Source organism: Psammomys obesus, unplaced genomic scaffold (genome assembly GCF_907164565.1).
Source record: "Psammomys obesus unplaced genomic scaffold, mPsaObe1.curated_primary_1811, whole genome shotgun sequence".
Taxonomy (NCBI): domain Eukaryota; kingdom Metazoa; phylum Chordata; class Mammalia; order Rodentia; family Muridae; genus Psammomys; species Psammomys obesus.
The window spans coordinates 3,824,425-3,845,565 of NW_026593947.1; the positions used below are offsets into that span (position 1 = coordinate 3,824,425).

At 51.4% G+C, this 21,141-nt stretch overlaps 1 protein-coding gene across 3 annotated transcripts in view; it reads right to left on the reverse strand.

Annotated features, from left to right (window-relative positions):
• Positions 1-837: 837 nt before the first annotated feature.
• Cog2 (component of oligomeric golgi complex 2) overlaps positions 838-21,141 on the reverse strand; it is a 28,029-nt gene continuing 7,725 nt past the window's right edge. For 2 of the 3 annotated variants that reach the window (XM_055617550.1, XM_055617551.1), the window contains exons 4-18: positions 20,943-21,023; positions 20,039-20,142; positions 17,240-17,348; positions 16,246-16,425; positions 14,431-14,555; positions 13,110-13,236; positions 10,361-10,500; positions 9,078-9,139; positions 7,829-7,980; positions 6,658-6,855; positions 5,908-5,980; positions 5,513-5,655; positions 3,745-3,884; positions 2,353-2,533; positions 838-1,389 (exon numbers count right to left, since the gene is read on the reverse strand). In XM_055617550.1, coding sequence (XP_055473525.1) covers positions 1,288-1,389; positions 2,353-2,533; positions 3,745-3,884; positions 5,513-5,655; positions 5,908-5,980; positions 6,658-6,855; positions 7,829-7,980; positions 9,078-9,139; positions 10,361-10,500; positions 13,110-13,236; positions 14,431-14,555; positions 16,246-16,425; positions 17,240-17,348; positions 20,039-20,142; positions 20,943-21,023 — 1,917 coding nt within the window. In that variant the 3' untranslated portion in view covers positions 838-1,287. The remainder of the gene's footprint in view (positions 1,390-2,352; positions 2,534-3,744; positions 3,885-5,512; positions 5,656-5,907; positions 5,981-6,657; positions 6,856-7,828; positions 7,981-9,077; positions 9,140-10,360; positions 10,501-13,109; positions 13,237-14,430; positions 14,556-16,245; positions 16,426-17,239; positions 17,349-20,038; positions 20,143-20,942; positions 21,024-21,141) is intronic. The other variant, XM_055617552.1, reaches the window with a different exon arrangement.

Below are 21,141 nucleotides of genomic sequence, written 5' to 3' on the forward strand. Positions count from 1 at the left end.
AGCTTGAGGAACGAATGAATGTGTGCCCTTGGTTGTTCAGGAAGGAGATGGTGCGCTGCAGGTCCCTGAATGACAGGGACCTTCTCTTCACAGGTCTCTTCCATACCAGAAAGCAGCAACTACAATGGAGTCTGATTTTTAGTGTATGTGTTGAAGCTGGAAAAACATACCACTAAAACTTTAAACTTAACTGAATAAAACTGAATCAGGAGGGAAACTAAGGGAAAGTAACAAGGGAGCTGTTTGGAGAGCCAGACACAAGTCTGAAACTGTTAGTTTCTGCCTGAACATCCTGCTCTCGAGCACAGAAACATGACAGGAAGGCCGGAATGCAATGGTCCAGAGTCAGAGCCAACAGGGTAAGACATCAGGCCTCAGGCTCTCTGGGCGGAGGCCGGTGCGTACGTGTGACTACACGGGCTGGCAATTTGGGTTCAGAGCTATTCTGCCTGCCTTAATCCCACCTGTCAGTCCTATGTGTAGACCGTGAACAGCAAAGTGGAGCTGAGGACTGTGCTCTCTCCTTTCTGGGATCACATGACACAGCCATCACAGACAAGGACAGGCAGGCCTCCCTGGCCTGAAAGGCATTGACCTCTAGTAACTATAGACAGGAACTAAGCACAGTTCCTTGGCAGAGGCCCATTCCATGCTCTTGCAGCAGCCTGCCAGGCAGATGGGGCTGACTGGCCTCTCTGTGGGACAGTTACTTGTGCTAGACATTAGAGCTAGTGGGGGAGCTACACAGACAGGAGCCTTTCATCTGTGCCAAGGGACTGTGAGCCTCTGAAGTCATGCGTGAAGAGGGACGCCTGGACTAGATTCATAACTTACACATTTGCAGTAGATACTTCCTTTATTTAGGAAAGGAATCTTGACTGCCATCTCTGGCTCCTGACAGAGGTGTGGACGGCAGGGTCAGAAGTGCTGTTCTTATGCGCGTGGGCCTGACAGTGTCTCCAGGGTTGGAGACAGTTTCTGCACTGTTTGTGCACGCTGCCCAGCGCTTCCGCTGGCAGGGCCAGGACAGCCGGACAGCCACCCTTGTGTTTTTACTTTAACCCTCTCGTAGAAATCGGCTTGTCTACACTAAGATTTACAATAAAATGAGACAACTTGCTTTGTAAACTATAGTAAAAAGCTTCAAGTGTCATAAAATCTATCTTCCATACAATGGAAAGGCTTTGGCTCTTCCTGGGTGAAAGATGGCCACACACACTGGGCAAGGTACAGGCTGTTGCTGGCGACTCAGGACAAGTGTACCCTCTCCAGGTCCTGCCAGGGTGCCTAGGGCTGCTCTGCAGTCGCCTGGTCCCTGGCAGCAAGGACGAGCTCTGCCAGGGCCGGGAAGCTCTTGATGTCACTGGTCTGCAAGCCCATCTTTTGAATCTGCAAAGGCCATGAGAACAATCGTCACTGTGATGAGGTCTGAGTGGGCAAAGACGCCGTCATCACAACCAGGACAAACCGCCCCGCCCCAGAGCAGAGCTCCCAAAGGAAGGAGGAAACATTCCTGCTCGAGCGCAGGACTGGCTTATTGCAGAACTGTGGTTGGGGTCACAGGCTTCCCATTCTAAGAAGCTGGCCTCTGAATGCCCAGCCCACCACACAAGACTCTGGCCAGGAAGGAGGCTCTTCTGTGGGCTCAGAGAATGCTTGGGGAGAAATCCCATCTGCAGACTTATTCTTTAGTTGTGGAGCTTTCCACAGGCACCCGCTGAGTTCCCCTTTCCCTTCTCAGAGAGTGCTGATACTCTCTGAAGCACGCTCTGTGGCTACCCCACCAAGCAGCAGCAGGGACAGTGTATCAGCGCTTACTGTTTGCTTGGGGAGACTTCAGATTTCTCATGAAATAAACATGGCAGCTGATGTTTGCAGGCTGTCTGTCTTACTCTTTTGTGAGACAGGATCTTACATTCCAACTTGTGGCAATCCTCCTGCCTAGACATTCTGAATGCTTACGTATAGACCCAGCCTATCAAGAAAGGCAGTGCCCTACATCTGGAGATTTGGGGGTACTGAGGATGTCACTGCAGCCCCTCATCAGGCATCAGCTGCCATCAGGTATTCACCATGGCTTGAAAAACAGTGTTTTATAGGCCCGGCAGGAGGCTGCAGGCCCTCGGGACAGTGGGCAGCAAGGGCAGGTGTGCCTGAGCCAGTGCTGAAGCAGCAGGATGCCCCGCTGTTGGGTGGGTGCCCTGTAACCCTCGACCCTGTCTATCGCCCACTTCCTGACACGAACCCTTTCACAGCAGGGTGGGCCTGACTCTTCTGTCATTAACCTAGCGGGGTGAACACACAGCCCTGAGTACAACCAGGCCCTTGTAGCCAGGCTCAGGCCGCTGGTACCTGCTCTCCCAAGTACTCCACATCCAGGGCCAGCTGTAGTCGGATCTTGTCGTCATCACTCATGCCACCGCTGGAGCTGACAGGGTTGTTGGCAGGGGATCTCCTGGCTTGTTTGAGGCGCTTCAGGCTTTCCTCCATCTTCTTCACTGAGTTCAGCACATCTGACACAGTTTCAAAGTACCTTGGGCATGAGAGGTAATGCAGGGTTGGTGACTAGAGAAACAGTGGTGACACCAGGTAGGAATTTGCTTTGTACGCAAGAGCGTCTTAAGATGGCAACAGCGACACCACAACAGCCTGACTGGGAAATGTGCTGCCATGTTTCCTAAGTCTCCAAGGGCGATGCTCCCGAAAGCTCAAGGAACAGGGGTACAGGGTTTGTTGGTCCTGGGGTGTGGGGACGGCACAACAGGCAAACAGTTTGCCGTGCAAGCATGAGGACCTGGGCTCAGACCCCCAGTTCCAGTGATATGTGTCTGTAATTCTAGCGCTGGAATGCAGAGACAGGAGGGTCACTGGGGTTTTCCTGGCCAGCCAGCACAGCCGAATTGGTGAGCTGCAGGCTCAGCGAGACCCTGCCTCAACAAGGTGGAGACACTGACAGGGCTTTGGCCTCCCTGTATCCATACAAGTAAAACCCCCAGTCCTAAACCAAACAACGAAGGGCCAGAGTCCTTTCCAGGTGCAGGGCTTCCACAGCACGCCCACAGCAGCTGAGCACTCTGTCTCCTAAAATACAAACATCTCACTTAACCCAAACTCTCACCGTAACATTACAGTCACTTCCTCACCTAGGTGACAGGCTGGGTGGTTGGCACTTGGAACTTATCTGTTCACAAAACCACAGGAGTAGGCCTGACCCACAAGTGGGGGTAAGGGACAGAACTCAAACGAAAAAAACTCTACTGCAAAACAGTGATTAACCATTAAGTCAACAGTAAAACAAAATACGCCTCCTCCCTCTTTTGTGAAGCCAGGGATAGAACCCAGGACGGCAAGAATGCCAGGCAAACACTCCACCAAAGAGTCAAGAAGTGGCCATGAGTCAGCTAGGAAAAGTAGATTAGCTGCTCTGCCTGGGGCCTCCTGGTGATTGCGCTGTAACGTGTGCTTCCTTTTCTCCCTGCAGAAGCCCTCCCAGCATCTAGGGGGACTAGCTGGAGCGACAGCAAGGAGAGGAAGGACTGGGTAGGGCCAAGCAGGGAGGCAGTAAAGGTGCCCTTGGGGTTCAGGGCTGGCGCTCACAGGACCGTGGTCAGCCTGACAGTGAAGCAGGTGGAGGAAGGGTAGGTGAGGGAGGGATGGGGCTGAGGGCCCCCAGCTTGCCCACTGTGATCTCTACCACGCCGTCCCCAGGTGGAGACAGGCAGCTCTCCAGAAGTCACAGCTCACCTGTGTGTGCTCTCAGACAGAGCTTCCTGCAGCCAGCACTGCATCATAGCTGGCTTCACCTTGTCCCCATGACCCTGCTGAAGCTGGTAAAATGGCTTCAGTGCACTGTCCACATAAGAAGAGGCCGTGCTGGGGACCTCCTAGAAAGCCATTGTTAAAAGGGATTAAGGACACAGGAAACAAAAACTGAGTCATCATACCATCAACGTTCAGCAAACAGTTCTACCCTCCCAGAAAGCAAGCAGAGGGCCAGAGAGTACCTGGGGCAGCAGTGTACCACAAACAAGACCCTCCCTCTGCTCCAAGTCAGGCTTGAGGCTGAGGCAGGATGCAAAGGGCTGAGTCCTGACTCCTCCCACTAGGAGACGCTCAAGGCACACGGTTCCTTGCTTTTTAGGTGAAGACTGGCCCAGTGCTCAGCAGGGGCTGATGTACTGTGCATTCTCTCTCTCTTACACACACACATACACACCCCTCTACGATGCCCACAGAACAAAAAGAAAAGGAAGTCACCTGGCAATGTGCACAAGCCCCTCCCACCCAAGTGTGGGCTTCGGGTCCAACAACAAATAGCACAGCAGGAAACCTTGACACAAGGGGTAATTCCCCTGCACCTAACATTGAAATCTGCCCTGTTTGTCTACTTGAGTCAGTCTGACTTTGTAGCTCCAGATGATGACAACCATGATCCTGCTCTCAGCCTGCTAAGTGCCAGGATTACAGGTGTGACTACCACACAGGGCTTTGCCAGTCAAACTTTAACATGAGAAGGGGCAGCCGAAAATGGGGGCTCACACCTGTAATCCCAGCACTTAGGAGAGGCTGAGGCACAAGACTGCAATGAGTCAGAGGGTAGCCTCAGCAACATAATGGATTCCAAGCTAGCCTGAACTACAGAGTAAAGGTACTGCTTTCAAAAGGTGATGGTGATGATGACAATAGCTATAATGATAACGATGAAAACTATAAACAAGAGGAAAGAATCCAGTCAAACTGTGGTCAATGCAAGCTCAGCAACAAGGAATCACTTCCTGTTCCCCAAGTTCTTGCAAACAATGGGAAGAGTAATGCTAAGAGGAGATGGAAGGCCACAGATCATTTGTATAGTTCCTGAGCATTTGGAACAGTGAGTAAACTGAGATGCGCTAAAGTAAGTCTAAAACTTAACCATGACTGTGAAAGACAACCAGAGGGAGACCCAACCGTGCCAGAGCAAGAACAGGAAGAGATGCACGCAGACAAGCTTCCACTACCAAGAGAGAGACAGTCTCCCTGGCACCAGCCAGCACGTGCTCGTGGCTGCTCGCCCTTGCCCGCTGAGCTGCCCCACTGGCTGGCAACAGATTCTTATACCATTCTTTCTACTGTCTAACTAAAAGAACACAGAAAAGCAGGCATCTCCAATAACAGCGTGCAGAGTGAGATCAATGAAAAGTAGAGGGCGACATGACGACAAGGCAGCGAGTAAATGAGCATTTTGAATTGCTTTCTTTTCTCGGGAAAGCACTTTCCCAGCCAGGCCTGACACTGCACACCATTTGGGCCAGCACTCCAGAGCAGAGGCGGCACCTGTGGCCACCCTGGTTTATACAGTCAGTTCCAGGCCAGTCAGGACTCACACACACATACAGAAAGTACTTTTTCTTAAAATCCAAAGCCCATGGGCCGAACTGCACACTGTGCTGGCAGCCGGCTCCCTAACCTCAGCACACCCTGAGGCCTGCCTATGGCCCACACCCCACAGAGCTCTCCCACAAGTGACACTGACCTTATTGGTCCTGCGGTAAAGCCTGGGGATCTCCAGGGCACTCTTCAGATAACTGAAGCAAGACTCACTCAGGTCCTGGACAATCCTGCTGCTCAGAGCCGGCACATGGGCAGACAAGGCACTTTGGGAGTCCTCCAGGGCCGCTGTGGACACAGGACAGTGGAAGGGGTCACTGGGCCAGCTAGGGTAACCGTGGCATTTAGAGTGCACTCAGTGAATCAGGTCATTAGTACAAACCAGCCACCTCATTTACAGACGTGCAATCAAAGCGCAAAACACAGAAACAGCTAAGAGTTCACGACTGGAGCTGAGGTGCCAGGTCAAACATTCTCTGCAGTCTGTGCACTTTACGTCATTTCTTACTCAAAGATTCTCAGTCTGAGTTCATTTTTTACCTGAGATAGATGAAAAGTTCTTAAAGCCGATCATTTCCAGTTTGGGCTTGACTGTCTCCAGGAGTTCTGGAAGCTGAAACACACATTTTGTACACTAGCGCCTCCTTTCAGTCAGAACCAGCAGCCCTGCACCCATAAACTCAGATGTGACTACCCAGTACTGAAAGCTAAGCCCAAGCTGGCAGGTGACAGTCCCATCAAGGGGCCGCGCCCTCACTACAGAAGCCAACAGCATGGGACTGCTGGCTCCGCGGCCACTGCAGGCGGAAGAAAAGCAGAATCTCGACAGCTCCTCATGACACCGAAACTGCTTACCGTAAGCAGACCACACTTTCTCAGAATACACACGTATTTAACCACACAAAACAGAAACCGAAGGCGTTAAACCCCAGTGTCCCCTGAAGTTCTCTGAATGCTGAGAACAAGGGCCCGACAGAGAACGCAGATGGGGAAATTTCACCATCATCAACACTCTCAAACATCTGGGGCCGTGACCTAAAACTAACTGCGGTCCAGCCCTCCACAGGCCTGCCTGCACAGAGTTAACTGGTGAGGAGACAAGCGGAGCCTGACCCTGCACTGAGGTTAGGTGTCTCCTGAGAGCAAGGAGCTGTGGGCAGAGTGCTGCCCAGCAGGGACCCGGACGCAAAGGCGGCACGCTCCGAGGTTGACACGGAGGGCAGGGGTCCTCCCAGGGCCTATGACCCTGCCGTTCACAGACCCCTGTGCCCGGCATTGCAGGGAGCTCACCCATTCCTGAAGCCTGTCCAGGTCTGAGACCACACACACCAGCTGAGTACTGGAAATGGATGTTGCTGCTGCCGCTGCTGCCGCCGCCGCCACCAGTGCTGGAGGATGGCTGCCTGGGTCTTCGGAAGGCTCTTTGCTGCCAGCCAAAGGTTTTTTAGTCTCCTTCATGCTTTCATTAGAGATGGGCCTGCCAGAAAGCTGAAAAGGATGTCAAGGATCAAACACTCACTCTGCGGCACAGGGCGTTTGTGTGCTCAGGAGCTCTGTGCACAACTTAGCTGAAAGGTGTACAGCACACCAGGGAAAGTCAGCACGTCTACCCCAGGCAGGTTCCGGCCCTGGTGTCTTGGAATTGTGTCTTCTGAGACAGCCAGTGGTGCAGGAAAGTGTGAGAAGCCAGTGAGCAGAGGAGAGGAAGGAGAGAGGCGCCCCGACTTCACAGCGCTCCCATTCCTCCTGGCACCTCAGCTCACGGTAAATCTTCATCACAGCCACACACAGAGCCATTTGGCCAAGTCGCAAAAGAAAAAGAGACTCTGGGGCTTACTGCTCCAAGCCCACAGGGAAAGGTGGCAGAGCTGTGACCGGACCTCGCTGCTCTAAGCCGCTCTGCTCCAGAGCAGGGTGTGCCCGGCGTTGCACTGTCCTGGATTCCTGCGCCACGAGGCCTGGCTTGTGTGTTTGTCACTGAGGATGATGGTGTCCCTGAGGTGGCTCTGAAGACTGTTGTCTGAAGGACCTAAAGCTGGTGCTCAGCTCTTGGCAGTATTAATGCCCTGGGGACAAGAGCCACAGCGTCACTGTGCACCAATAACCAAGCAGAGTGGGTGGAGAGCTAACGCATTTGACTGCTGAAGATTTGCAGAGCCTAAACTGGAGGTGACTGCTTTTATTTTGATGATCAGGTGACTGTTTGAACTTCAACTTCCTTACTTTTATTTCCACTAATTTCCATCAAAGCGAACACTCTACTTTCAGGTGCCTCAGGACTCTGATTTTGAGAAGAGAAGCACACTCTCAGGGTTGGGCCTTCTCAGTAACTAACCCTGAGCAAGCGGCCAGCTGGTCTGACAGCAGGGGACACTTGGAATGTCCCATGGGTCTCAGCCACGCGCCTCTCCAGGCCCTGCCAGCACTGCCTGCTGAGAGACGGAGGCATGCGGCCACTCACCTCGCTGATAAACACGGAGAATCGGGCCAGGGTCTGCAGCGTGAGCCTCCACAGACGGTGTGCCAGCAAAGGCAGGAACATCTCTGCGGACCAGCATCTCTCCAGGCTGCTCCATGTCGTGTGAGAAGCCAAAAGGCAATACGGACTTCCAGCTGGAGAGAAAGCGCCGACTCAGGGCACACCCCCCGGCTACAGCTGCCGTCTGACTCTAGCATTGGCATAAACTCCAGGTAAAGGCAGGGCACACTGGGGTCTTGAGGCCAACGGAGATGCCAGAACAGCCCAAGACCACGTGTGTTCAGTGTGCTGGGTTGGTAGTTCACTGGCACCACTCCTAGGCATGAGAGGCAGCAGCAAACACGGTGTTGGACTGTCTGTGAGCAGGTCCTTCACACCACGGCAACACGCGCAATGGTGTGTAGCCCTTACCAGGCTTCGATTTCAGTTTCTCCTTTCCTACCTCAGCCTGGTACTATCCACACAGAGAAGGTCAATCCTTACGATGCTTTTGCAGAGATGGGCAAAGAAGCAACTCCACAACTCGATAAGAGCTTCCCCTAGGAATGCCCTGGCTGTGCTGGAGCAGGTACTCAGGCAGGAGACCCTGAGCTGCGTGAACAGAAGTACGGTGCACCCCAATGGCTATCAAGAATGCCATGTTATGAATCTCAAAACTGTCCCAGGAGGCCGCATTTGGGCTCCAACTGAGCCGTTCTCGGGAGGGCAGGAGCACGTGGACCATAGGCAGCCTGCACGCAGCTGGGCTGGGACAGGAGGAGGGTGAACTGCTGAAGTCTACAGATAGCTGATGAAGCTACAGCCGTTCCACCGAATACGGCCAACCTCAACGGAGCTGGTCACAGAAACTGGAGTGCAGTGACTGCACACAGGGGCACGGCCTAGACAGGCTACATTCAGGACAGAAAAGGTCTGTTTTGAACTTTGTAAAGCGTCCCTTGTCATCATCTCTCTAAAGCAAGAAATTCAACCAAAACACTGCTTTCTATTTGCTGCATAAAAAATGGTAAATTATCTGAGAAGCTAGCTTTCTAGGGAGTGCCTGCTCAGCATGTTATGGGGTCCTGCGTTCAGCGGTACAAAAAGGAGTCTTTTAAAGGTGTTAAGACACTGTCCTCCCAGCACAACTCACTGGATGGGGAGAAAAGGCAGGAGCACCATCAGGCCCAGGGCTGACTGCTGAGCTCAGGTGGCCCCGTTAGGACACCTGCTGTCTCCATTCTATGGTTACCTGGGGCGTCTTCTAGCCCGGCTGCGAGTGATGCTTCTAGGGATCCGGCCACTTCTCTAAACCTGGGGAGGAAGAACATGGATCAGTGCTGGCCGGCCAGCAAGATGCTTCTCCTGCCTGGCCTCCTCTCCTGTCTGCTCACACCTGGGGTTCTCAAGAATGTCCAAGACGCCCTTTTTCTTTTTACTGTGTAAGACATCACCTCCTCGGTGAAATCGCTGTTCTGCAGGGTTCTCTGCTATTTGCAGCTAGTCTCGCGTACACGTCTTCCAAGCCCTACTGAGAGGATGTCTTAAGTTCCACTCTGTATTAACAGTCAAGGCCACATACACAGTGCCATCTCCAACCCACATGCCAGCAACACCACAGTGAGGAAACCCCCCAAACTAAGACACGAGAAAGCTGGCTCTGCACCTGTGTTTGCCACTTGACGAGGACCCCCAAAGCTCCAGTCAACCCTGGGCTTGCTGCGCAGGCCTTCAGCCTCTGCGGATCCCCTGTGCTGCCTACATCCTGATGACGGCCAGCCCCAGCATCCAGCTGCCCATCACGCCTGGGTTTCACTAACACAGGCAGCATGTTTCCATAACTGCAGCGTGACGCCGTTCCAGGGCCTGACAACTGGCTGCTGCGTGACGCCGTTTCCAGGCAGCAGCCACTGGCTAACTCCGTCGCTAACAGGAGCCCTGACTAACTCTCAAAGAGTTCCTCCCAGGGACACTTTTCGAGTCACTCCTTGGGAATGAAGTGCACAGGAGGAACATGAAGCAGACAGACAAGTGGCAAGAGCCTCAGGGAGCAGCCTGCCAGGGAGCAGCACCCAAGCGCGAGGACTGGAGAAGGGGCTGGGGGTGGCGGAGCTACACGCCAGCCTCTAGAGCTGCCTCAGCCCACAGCATCTTGCAAAATCTACACAAAACACAGGAAAGGAGACCGATGCAGAGGCCTAGGGCCTGGTTCTGCTGTCCACAATGGAAAGATGGAGCATTTAAGGCCTAAGGCGAGCACGTGTCACAGTTGTAGTTAGTAGACTAGAACATGGGACCAAGCACAGGGCATGATAATGGAAAGGAAACAGGTTTAGTTCAGCAGACTAGGTAAAGGCATGGGACCCCAAGTCATGTGAATATTCCTGACAATTCACAGGAAGAACGGAAATGGAGCCCTGACAGCTAGCAGTCCACACTGTCCTGTTTGTCTGCTGGTGAGCCAAGAAACACGACTCATCAAGGCTCAAGCCAGGAGGTATACCTGCCTTGGGCAGGATGGGGTGCACGACTGACCTGATCTGAAAATAAACAGGCAAGTTCCACTTATGGCTGAAGCTGCGGTAGGCCGGGTGTGCTCGCAGTCGCTTCACACTGGCCTGGGATCCACACTGCCGCTCAAACTTCTGCACAAAATCCATGCTTACAGTGTATTTCTAGGAGGAGAACAAAGGGTGGGATTTGCTCCGTCAGCGAGCTAGACAGTGGGGAGCATATGCTGAAAAGTGCAGCCAAGATAGCGAAGGTCCTCGCAGGGTCAGGCTGGAGCTGACTGGCCTCAGCAGCTTCCTCGTCATTCCAACTCCCAGCTCCTTAGTGCCTCAGCCATGCCGGTGGCTCAGGGCCCCTCCCCAGGTCTCTCAGGGAAAAGCCAGAGTCGCCCTACACACTGTGCAAATGGCACCTCTCTGGTTCAGGGCAGCCCTGACCTTTGCACAGGATCACAGATTAAGCGCAATAACTCACCGCACCCCTCTCAAAGCCGAAGTGTTTTACAAGGAACCGGGAAATAGATAAAGCCCATCAGAGGAGACCCTGAAACCAACAGACCTAGAAATGACCACGCCAGCCGTCAACAGTGAGCCCTGACCACTCACGAGAGCGCTCAGACACAACTGCAGAGAGGGAGCGAGCGGCAGCATCTGGGGTGTGGCAAAAGCAAAGGGGTAGAAAAGGATAAAAGCTTGAGGGATGAAAGAAAGTAAGAGCTGACGGAACGTGTGAATGTCAGAATGAATCAAAGTCCTCATCCTCAGTGCAGAGCCCTGGGCAGCCACAAGTCAGGGAGTCACGATCCTGGCGGCAGCACAGAGGGCAGCTTAGCACCTGCCGGGAGAGTCCGAGAGAGTGCGGCCTCTGGCGAACAGCCTGCGGAGAAGAAAAGCAGCGCCAGCGCTGGCAGACACACTGGCTATTGAGCCTTACTGTAAAGCAGTGGTTCTCAACCTTCCTATCACCGTGACCCTTTAATACAGCTCCTCATGTGGTGACCCCAACCACAAAAGTATTGTGTTGCTACTTTACACCTGCAGTTTTGGAACTGTTACAGATCGTCACGAAGATATCTGACATGCAGGATTTCTGATGTGACTCTGTAAAAGGGTTGTTCAACCTCCACAGCGGCTGAGACCCCCAGATTGAGAACCGCTGTTATGACGCCTTCCAAGGAATGAGATGAGGAAGTAGAATGTGCTGACATCCTGCTGGAAGCAACAGCAAACAAACAGCAGAAAAGATAAACCCGAGAGTCACCTGCAGAGTGATGGCTACTGAAGCCAGGAAACCCCTAATTTTAATCGTATCAAACAGGAAGTGCCGGGAACAGCATTGGGAGCTCCGGTCCTGTTGGGGAAGAGGGCACAGAGCATGACTTCACCTATAATTTTATCACGGATGAGGGAGGGCACACCTGCCTCTGTGACTTCACCTGCACGGAAACAATGAGAAGAGTGGAAAGAAAAGCACAGCATAAAGGAGAGAATCCCCCAAAGCCAGAATTACAAAAGGGCAAGAAAAGGGAGAAGGCCAGGGGAGAGGGAAGAAAAAGCAAGCAAGCAAGCAAGCAGGGCAGAGAAGAGCATAGACCCGCTACACCTTTAGGGCCACACAGTGAACACCAACACTGCTTGTCAGGGGAGAGCAGAGCGAGCGCAGCAGCAGCACCAGGGCGGGACTCAGCAGCCAGCTTCCGCTCATACTTGCCGTGTGTGCAGCGCTATCCGGGATGACAGTGGGCAGCCAGCACCCGAGTGGCACACGTGCGGGGGGGTGCTGGGAACCAGAACCCAACTTCTCGCGCTTTCCCACACCAAGAGCTCCTACCTGGCCCACAGCTGAATTTTCACAAAAACCACCTGCATGGATACTGGCTTTATAGTCTTAGGGGGTTGTGAAGGAATGGAGGGATTGTTGCTTATATCTGTATATAACTGCCTCTGGACTGAACTATGGTCACAATCAAAGGAGAGAACGGGGATTGGAAAGACAGGAGCAATTAACTGCATACTGCTCTTCTCTCTCTCTTTTTAACAGGTATAAATGTTTTGCCTGTGAGTTTTTCTGACCACTTATACGCCTGCTGCTGTGGAGGTCAGAAGAGGCTTCAGATCCCTGGAGCTGTGAGGCAGTTGTGAGCCACCATGTGGGTGCTGGGATTCGAATCCCTGTCCTCTGGAAGAGCAGCCCATGCTCTTACCCACTGAGCCATCTCTCCAGCCCTCTGCATAAGGTTCTCATAGAGGACCCGGGTTTGGTTCCCAGCTCCCACGTCATGAGGCTTACAACCAACTATAACTCCAGCTCTGGGGATCTGATGCCTCTTCCAGACACTGCACTCGTGTGCGTACCCATCTGCTCGCACACGCATAAAAAGATATAAAATCGTAAAATAAGCTGAGAGCATTCTCATCACTCCAAGTATCAAATCCATACTTGAAAGAAGCAGTATGTGTTCAACAATCACAGATTTGTTTTTCATTACCCCGAAGACCAAAACGTCAGTGAAAATGTGACTTCCCACACTAGAGAACATTTTTCTTTTCTTTCTTTCCTTTATTTTTCCTATTTTGCTTGCTTTGTTTTTTTTTTTTTTAGACAGGGTTTCTCTGTGTAGCCTTGGCTGTCCTGGACTCACTTTGTAGACCAGGCCAGCCTTGAACTCACACAGGTGTGCCTGCCTCTGCCTTCAGAGCGCTGGGATTGCAGGCGTGCATCGCTGCGCCTGGTGCTATAGGATGTTTTTCAAGAACCGATAACAAGGCATTACCTGGTGAAAGGCATCGGGGTCCCCAGGGTTGAAGAGCGACGGCAGCTTCTCTTCGAGTCCTCGGACTATTTCTGGCCACACTGAATTCACCAGGAAATCATAGCCAGGGACGACAGTGCCTTTCTCACTGTGCGACAAGAGCCGAGAGAGTCAGCTCACCCTCCCTTCCGCTTACTACACGTGTTTACCAGAAGACCTCAGCCACATTGCATTTCCACTGTTCTAAAAACCGCATTTTGTGTCTAGAATATTCCGATTTTACTTCCGGGTCTCAGTGACATACTCCCCATCCTGTCGGGGAAAAGGCGAAGCCGCTGCATAAAGCTGATACAAGTCTCCCAGGCACAGGCCACCACTCAGACTCTTAGCTTGGGAAATGGCAGCCGCGGGCCAGGCACAGTGGCACAGGTCGAAGAATTACGAATTCAAGGCCAGCCGAGGACCCATAACAAGACTGGGTATGAAACCCAGTAGGCTCATACCACAGGGAAATAGCCCTTGCTTTCAAGAACCTCACCATAAGACACTCAGGCTTACCAACTTGTCTATGCTTCTCACACCCTAAGTGATTAGCTCTAAAACTCTATGACGTTTCATGTAAAATCTTGGTCACAAACTTTGATATAAGAAGATGCTATGTTTGTGTGTATGTGTGTGGCACTTGACAATGAACTTCTAATCTGCAAATTTAGCACTGAGGTAAGAGCACACACATCAGCTCATTCAGAGGTTTCTGAAGGATGCAGAGGTCAGCTGGCATTAAAGACCTCCTCCAGTGTGCCAAGGAGGCTGTGAAGCCCTGAGAACCAAGAGAAGGCTCAGCATGGAGGTCTGAGAACTTCTATGGCTGCCAAAAGGCCTGAGGCCTGAGCCTGCTCAGGGTCCTACTGAGCCAGACCATAGAATGGTCAGATGGCAATGCTTAAAGCAAACTGGTATTTACTGAAGAGAGGAAACTGAACAAAAGGAAGGGAACTAAAGACAGCGTGAGGGTCAGCATAAACCTGGCTGAACTGACTGCTGGACACAGGAGGAACTGAATGCCTGACATGGACAAGGCCGGAACTGAAGTCCAGCACACAAAACCAGAAACAACTGCTATGCATATGAGATGTGGACCATGAAGAGAACATACTTTGGTTTACGCGACTTGGAAGAAGGCTGCTCAGAGAAGGGGAGGGAGGCTCCATTCAGAGCCACAGCCTGGTCCTGGCTCCACCCTGCACTTGCACTCAGACCTGCTTTCCCGCAGCAGGGGAGGGGCAGACACACGAGGCTCGTGGCAGCCCTGGGGTGAGCTCAGCTGAGCCCTTTAACTGACCTTGACACAGCTCCTCCTGTGACTTCCCGGAGAAGGCGGCAGTGGTGAGGGACAAATTCCAGGAGCTTGTTGTACATGAGCTGAAGGCCACTGGGATGAGACTCAACAAACTGCTCAACGATCACCTATGAAAAACAAAAACTACTTAAAAATGGCATTCACAGGAAAACCGTGAATGAGATGTGACAAAAGTGGGAGGGGAAACTTGGGCCACTCTTCTTGTTTTTGTTTTTTGAGACAAGGTCTCACTGTGTAGCTACAAAGGAAATCAGGCTGGCCATAAACCCAGAGACCTGCCTGTCTGCCCCCATCGCTGGTGGATCAGAGGTGTGTGTCATTATACGCAGGGCAATGGTATATTTTCTTAACAGTAAAACCTCACCGATCACATTCAGAACCAGCTGCCATGTTTACTGTAGCTCTGACTTGATGCAGGGAAGGAGGCTGGGAGGTGGAAGAGACTGTCCTGAGGCTAAAGAACCTGCTTCCCCCAGAACAGCTGTGGGTCAGAGCAGGGGCCCATTACACGTCCTCACAGCCTGATCCTGGCCTCTTCTACCACTACTGGGCTTAGGATAGGGTATGAGACAGGTAAATAAAAATATATTTCATGTTAATATTTTATTTTTGGTTATAAGATTATAACTCTTATATAACAAAAATCTGTAAGTGAAACGGGGGCTACAGCTCACTCAGCGGTATCCACAAATGAGAAATGTTGCCCCAGGTTCATGCTTGAATGCTTGGTTCTCAGAGGCAGAGCCTTGTGGAGGAAGAACTTCAGTAAGTATGGCCGTTAGTGGTTACAGCCTTACCCACACCTCCTGTTCCTGCTCTCTTTCCTGTGTATGGATAAAAGGTGAAAGCCAGCTTTCTGTTCTTGCCAGCATGCTGTATCTCTCTAGCATTATGATTCTCTCCCTCCGGAACTGTGAGCTACAATAAATTCTTTCTTCCTTATGTTGATTTTGGTTATGGTGTTTTTGTTTTGGTTATAGTGTTCTAGCACAGAAACAAAAAGCAAACTAATACATCAATATACCACAGACTTCAAATGCTTCTTTACTTCAGCACTCCAAACTGAATTACTGATAAATGCCAGCACAGTTTGCTCTCTTCCCTACAAGACGTGGGAAGAACGTGGGAAATGGAAAACTTATCTTAGCAGTTCTGTGGTTGCCCAGGCCTAAAATTAATCTCTATACTTAATCTCAAAGGTGTACTGGCAGGCTGGAGGACAGGCCTCCACCAGCCATCTCCTATCACAAATGCAGGCAGTTCCTGGCACAACACACAACCCACCTGAGAACTGATCCAATAGATGAAGGGCCTTCTAAGTGTCCCTCTGCCAGCTTGATGTGAAAGTCCTCCATATCTGAACATTCCCATCTTCATAGCACCCACAACTGCTCCCCATTTCTCAAGCCTTGACCAATGTCTCTAGTCTCTGAAGAGCTTTTATAAGCCTCCCTGCTCTGTACCAGCTGTCTGCTTAGTCTAATCCACAAAGCCAGTGGTTAAACTGTTTTCTAGTGACTTATTTGGTTATAACTGACCACATTACCAGAGCTGAAACGTTTGACTCACGCCTTCTGCAGGGAGTTAGCACCAGAACTGAAGACATATCCAAGCTGCCTCATGAACACCCATCAGAATGCCTGCAGTTCCAGTTGCCAACCGTGCAACAAGACCCTGTCCCTCAGCCAGCCCACAGAAACAAGCTCCTTGCATCTCTGGTGTATCCGTCTCTACCCAACACCACACAAAGGCAGCACAGCGTGGCTCTGTGTAGTTCCCCATGCCAGAATCACAGACCTCATCGATGTACGGCTTCACCAGAATTTGGCCAACTAGCGCTTCCGCATCCCGTGTCTTGTCAATGGTGGCGTAGGTGCGCAAACAGTGCCGGATGATGTCCACATTTGAGGTCTGCAAGCCTTCCAGCAGGAGGCCTTCCAGAGACTGCTGCAACATGGCTGTGATGCCAACTATGCGCTGGGGAAAGCCACCAGAAGGCTCACGTTCAGTACTTTCCCAGCTCCGAAGGGCCAGACACATACTGCTGCTTGACCCCACAGAGGGCGGGGTGTGGACAGAAAAGGGGAACCCTGGGGCTGGGGATTTAGCTCAGTGGTAGAGTGCTTGCCTAGCAAGTGCAAGGCCCTAGGTTCGGTCCTCAGCTTTGAAAAAAGGCGGGGAGGGACCCACATGGGTTAAGAGCCCGTCTCCTCCCAATGACGTTTTCTTCAAGTAGATCACTGTCTCACCAAAAAAGAATTTACAGAGAGACTAGCAGAATGAAAAAAATGTCATTTTTCTCTGAAGGTACAAACTAAATTGGTTTCTGACAGGCATTATAGATTTAATTCCCACCAACACTGAGTGATGTCCACCCATCTCTAACTCTAGTTCCAGGAGATTTAAAACCTTCTCTGGCCCCTATGGACATCTGTGACATGCAAGAAGCACAAGCTCTCTCTCATGCACATGCACGCGCGCGCGCCCACACACACACTTAAGAAGGGGGGGGAGCTCTGTTTAGGGATTTGGGAAAAGTTAATATTTCCTGTGCCATATGGAGTAGGACTTGGAGTCAGATTTAGAGTGCTACCCCTACAACTTAGAGAATGTGACTTAGTCTTTTCACAAAATCTGCAGAGTGACATTTGGAATACAAGAGCCCCCAAACCAAGACCGAAGCCTAAGGTCAACACACTGTAATTCATAATCAGTGCAAGGCATGCTGCTAAATAAAAAACAATGAGTGAGATTCTCTGCAATCCACAGCCCGACACCAACCCACACTTACGGGTCTCACTTTGTCCAAAAGGGGCATGCCTTTGCTTTGCACAGCATGGAACTGCAGCTGGTTAAATTCTGTGGCAATTCTCTCCAAAACCTGTCCAGTCAGGAGTGGGCTGGGAGAGACAACAAGAAGAGCGTTTAACTGTTGGGTTCTGACTTCCCAGAACACGGGTTCTGGGTTCAAGCCCCAGGGCTCCTTTCAGACCAAGACCACTTGGCCACAAGGTCATTATCAATCTTTGCTGTCTGTCTCCTCCCAAAGGGCGTGCCCAGGGAGTGGGCCACTGGTAAAGTGCGTGTGACGGGTGCTGGTGGGCTTCCTGCCTCCGGGCTGCGTATCCCCTCACCTTCTCGAAGGACCACTCCCAACCACCCTCACGGTCCCTGCTTTGATATACATCTCTCTCCTGTGACCCCTGAACCTTCTTTCCGCCTCCTTCTGAAATACCTCTAATTCTTCTTACACACTTAGTACTTTGAGCATTTTAATAAAGCTGACTTTGCAGCAGTAATAAATAAAACCTCTTAAGTACCTTTCCATTTAAATAACAACTTAAAAGTAATGTTACCAATAGCTGAAGAGCACTGTCTGTATGCTGCAGGTCCAGAGAGAAGGCAGTCAGTGAGCACCTACCCCTAAAACCTGCCATGAAGTACCAAAGCCAGTCAAAGAGGAGGAAAACAGCAAAGAAGAAGTATACTCTTTCACTCTAGGAATGCTGAGCCAGGAAAAATGTCCCTAGCACAAGGACATGGGAACCCCACAGTGAGGCCACTAGACACCAGGCCCTGGACTGTCCCACCAAAGCTATTTCAGAATGGAGGAGAAAGGCTGTCCTTAGTGTCTGCAGCTCTTCTCCTGGAGCCTGGGTTGCTTCTGCCCACTGTCTAACTATTCATTAGCATGCCCTGGCTTTTCCTTTGCCACAGACAGGCACTGGTCTGAGCTAAGCAAAGCTCCCAGAGGTGGTCCAGAGCAGAGCAGGTACAATGCGGCAGGTGCGGCTCTCCCGCGGAAGCCTGCTCTTTCCTGCCGCAGGGCCTGCAGCCTTTACTGGGAGCCTATCAGCAACTGACACTGGCAGTGAGGGGCAGCAGGAGGTGGAGGTCAGGGGAGGCTTTCTGCATGTCTCGCCTATGTGCTGTGATTCAGAACGGCATGAAACTTTCACGAGCAGGAGGGACCAACAGTCTCCAAGACAACGGAGTGAATGCCACAAGCCTCACATTTTTAACTTTTACTTCCACTCTGCACGGTGCCCTCACCACCTCTCCATGCCTCATGCAGGTTTTGAGTGAATTTAGAAACACGTTGAGTGAACTGGGCAGTAAAAGGAGGTGAAGATGAGAGAAAAGCCTGTAGTAAGACAGGCGGGACTGGACACTGGGCTCTGCAGAATTAGAAGTGACAAAGGGAGGCCTGGCACAGAATGACTAAGCACAGAACTGAAGGGCCACATGGCTGAGTCCTGTGCTGACAGCTGGGAGGCCAGGCCTAACTCTGGCTGAGAGGAGAATGTGAGGAAGAAGGTGCAGCAGCAGCCTGCAGTGCCAGCCTCATGCACTATGGGGAGACTACTCCTCTAAGACCCCGAGCTGGCTGTAGGGTAAAGGAGGCCTGGTTCTATTGACGACAGAGGGAAGGAAAAGGGAAAGAGCCGCTTCAGCCCACAGAGCAGGGAACAGAACCCAGTACTCATTTCCTGAGAGAAGTGAGAAAGGGGAAGAGTGGGGCTCTGGGCCCTAGAGAGAGTGAGGAAAAAAACACGAGAGCCAACTGCTCACTTGATGAGTGTGCGTGTCTGAAGAGCAGCTGAAGAGGCTTTGGTGGGTCTGACTGATCCCAGTCTGAGGCTGGAGAGCTCACGTGAGGCTCAAGCTCAGGGTCCCTGGTCATGAGGCCTCTGGCGTGTGTTCTAAGGGAAGAGTATAATGGAAGTTCTGGTTTCTTTGTAAGCTCAGTGATGCTATGTAAATGTTCTCGTTTTAGGCCCAAGTATGGATTTCAGTTTGGGCTTTAGTCTGTCCACAGCTGATAACTGTGGCACGTGGCCTTTGCCAGTTGTAATAACCTGTCTCATGCGTTGAAGAGAAGGGCATGGTCTGGGACTCTGAGGGACATAAATATGAGAGCCTAGGAGGAGACGGTGTGGCCCTTTGTGTTGGCATGTGGCATGTAGCATGTAGCAGTTTGGCGTGACAGTGACCAGAGATGGATGAAGAAACACAACTTCCCGCTGCGTTTGCTGCTGGTACAGACTGGTACAGCCCCAGGGGAAGCCGTTGGCTCTAAACAGCAGGAGGAGTAAAGGGGTCTGTGTCCCCTCTCCCCACTAACTGTCTCTCTCCTACCTAGGGCTAGGGGCTGGAAGGGAGCGGCTTTAAGAAACCCCAAGTAAAGTAGAGTTTAAAAACGAGCTCTGCAGTAGAACAAGACTGGGACGGTGGGCATAGAGCAGGTGCCCAGGAAAGAAGCTGGTGCAGTGTCGGTGCCCACTGAGGACAGGCTGGAAGGACTGGCACAGCAGAGCAAAGTCAATAGCATGCCCTCAGCATGGCAGCCATCTCCCAAATGCTGGCACATGCCACCACGTGAGGCTCAAGCTCAGTGTCCCTGGTCATGAGGCCGGGGTGTGTGTAAGGGTAGAGTGTAATGGAAATGTAATTATAGGCACGTGCCACCACACCTGGCTGAGTCACATTTAAAAACACTAAATCAGACTCAGATTTTCTGTTTTCCAGAAAGAAGTCTCACTCAAGAAAGCTGTATCCCAGATGTGAAGTGCTCAGCAAGAACACTCACCTGCTTGCTTCCAGTGAAGATGCATCTCCAGAACTTGGAGAGTTTAAGATTTTTTCTATTTTCTCAACTGATCGAATAACTTGTATAAGCCTCAACACACTCATCTATAAAAAGGATTCAAGCAAAAGAAAGAAAAACATTTGTTGACTCTTAATTACTTTATTTCCTCATTTTAATAAAGAAGAACAGAGACCAGCATTGTACATTTTAAATACTCTTAACGTAACTGTAAATCCCAAGAACGCAAGCTCAATTCGGGCTTTCCTACAGTGAGTCTCACAACTCTAGCATAAGCTCACAGTTGAATGCCGGCAGGCTGTCTTGCCAGCCCTTCCGCTTACGTTCTTAATGCATTTTCATGTTTTAGTTTCCAATGTGCTCATCTTCTTTAACTGCACGCGCATGGCACACCCTCCATACCCAAGTGTCAGTTCATGGAAGATGTTACTGGCAAAAGTCTGCAGCAGGACAAAGGGAGACACATGGTGCAATGCAATGTTGCCCAGGCTCCCCAGAATGCTGAGCTGCTGGCAGACTGAACTGCACGAGAACCCCTCTGTGCTGGGACGAAGGGCACGCTAAGCCAAGCTTCAGGCGGGTACCACTGCTTACTCCATCAACCTAGCGACCACTCAGGCAATCTTGTCCTACTTCAGCAAGTGGCGCCTGGTGAGCACGAGCAGCCTGGGAGGGTGTCTGTGGCATGTGGCGTGCCGCCCTAAAACACTAACGTTCCGTCTTTGTCTTGCCAGACCAGGCCTGGGAAGCCCAGGCCCTGCGCTTGCCAGCATCACAGAGGTTGATGTCCTTGTGCTCCTGTCAGCAGATACCCGGGGAGAGCGGACCACAGGCCCCACAGTGGCAGGATAAAGCACTAGGTTTGGGGGCAGACACCACAGCATACCTTTTTCTTCCTGATGTCCTCTTGCTTAGACATCCGCTCATCTACTGCCAAAATCCCTTCACTGACAGATGACCTAAGACTCTTGAAAACAGCAAAGAAAAAGTTTTGCAAAAATAAAATGTAACTTTATAAAACTGACACATTCAATTCTATTTCACAAGACTTGGTAGAGCCAGGCTAACTGCCAGAGAGATAGCTG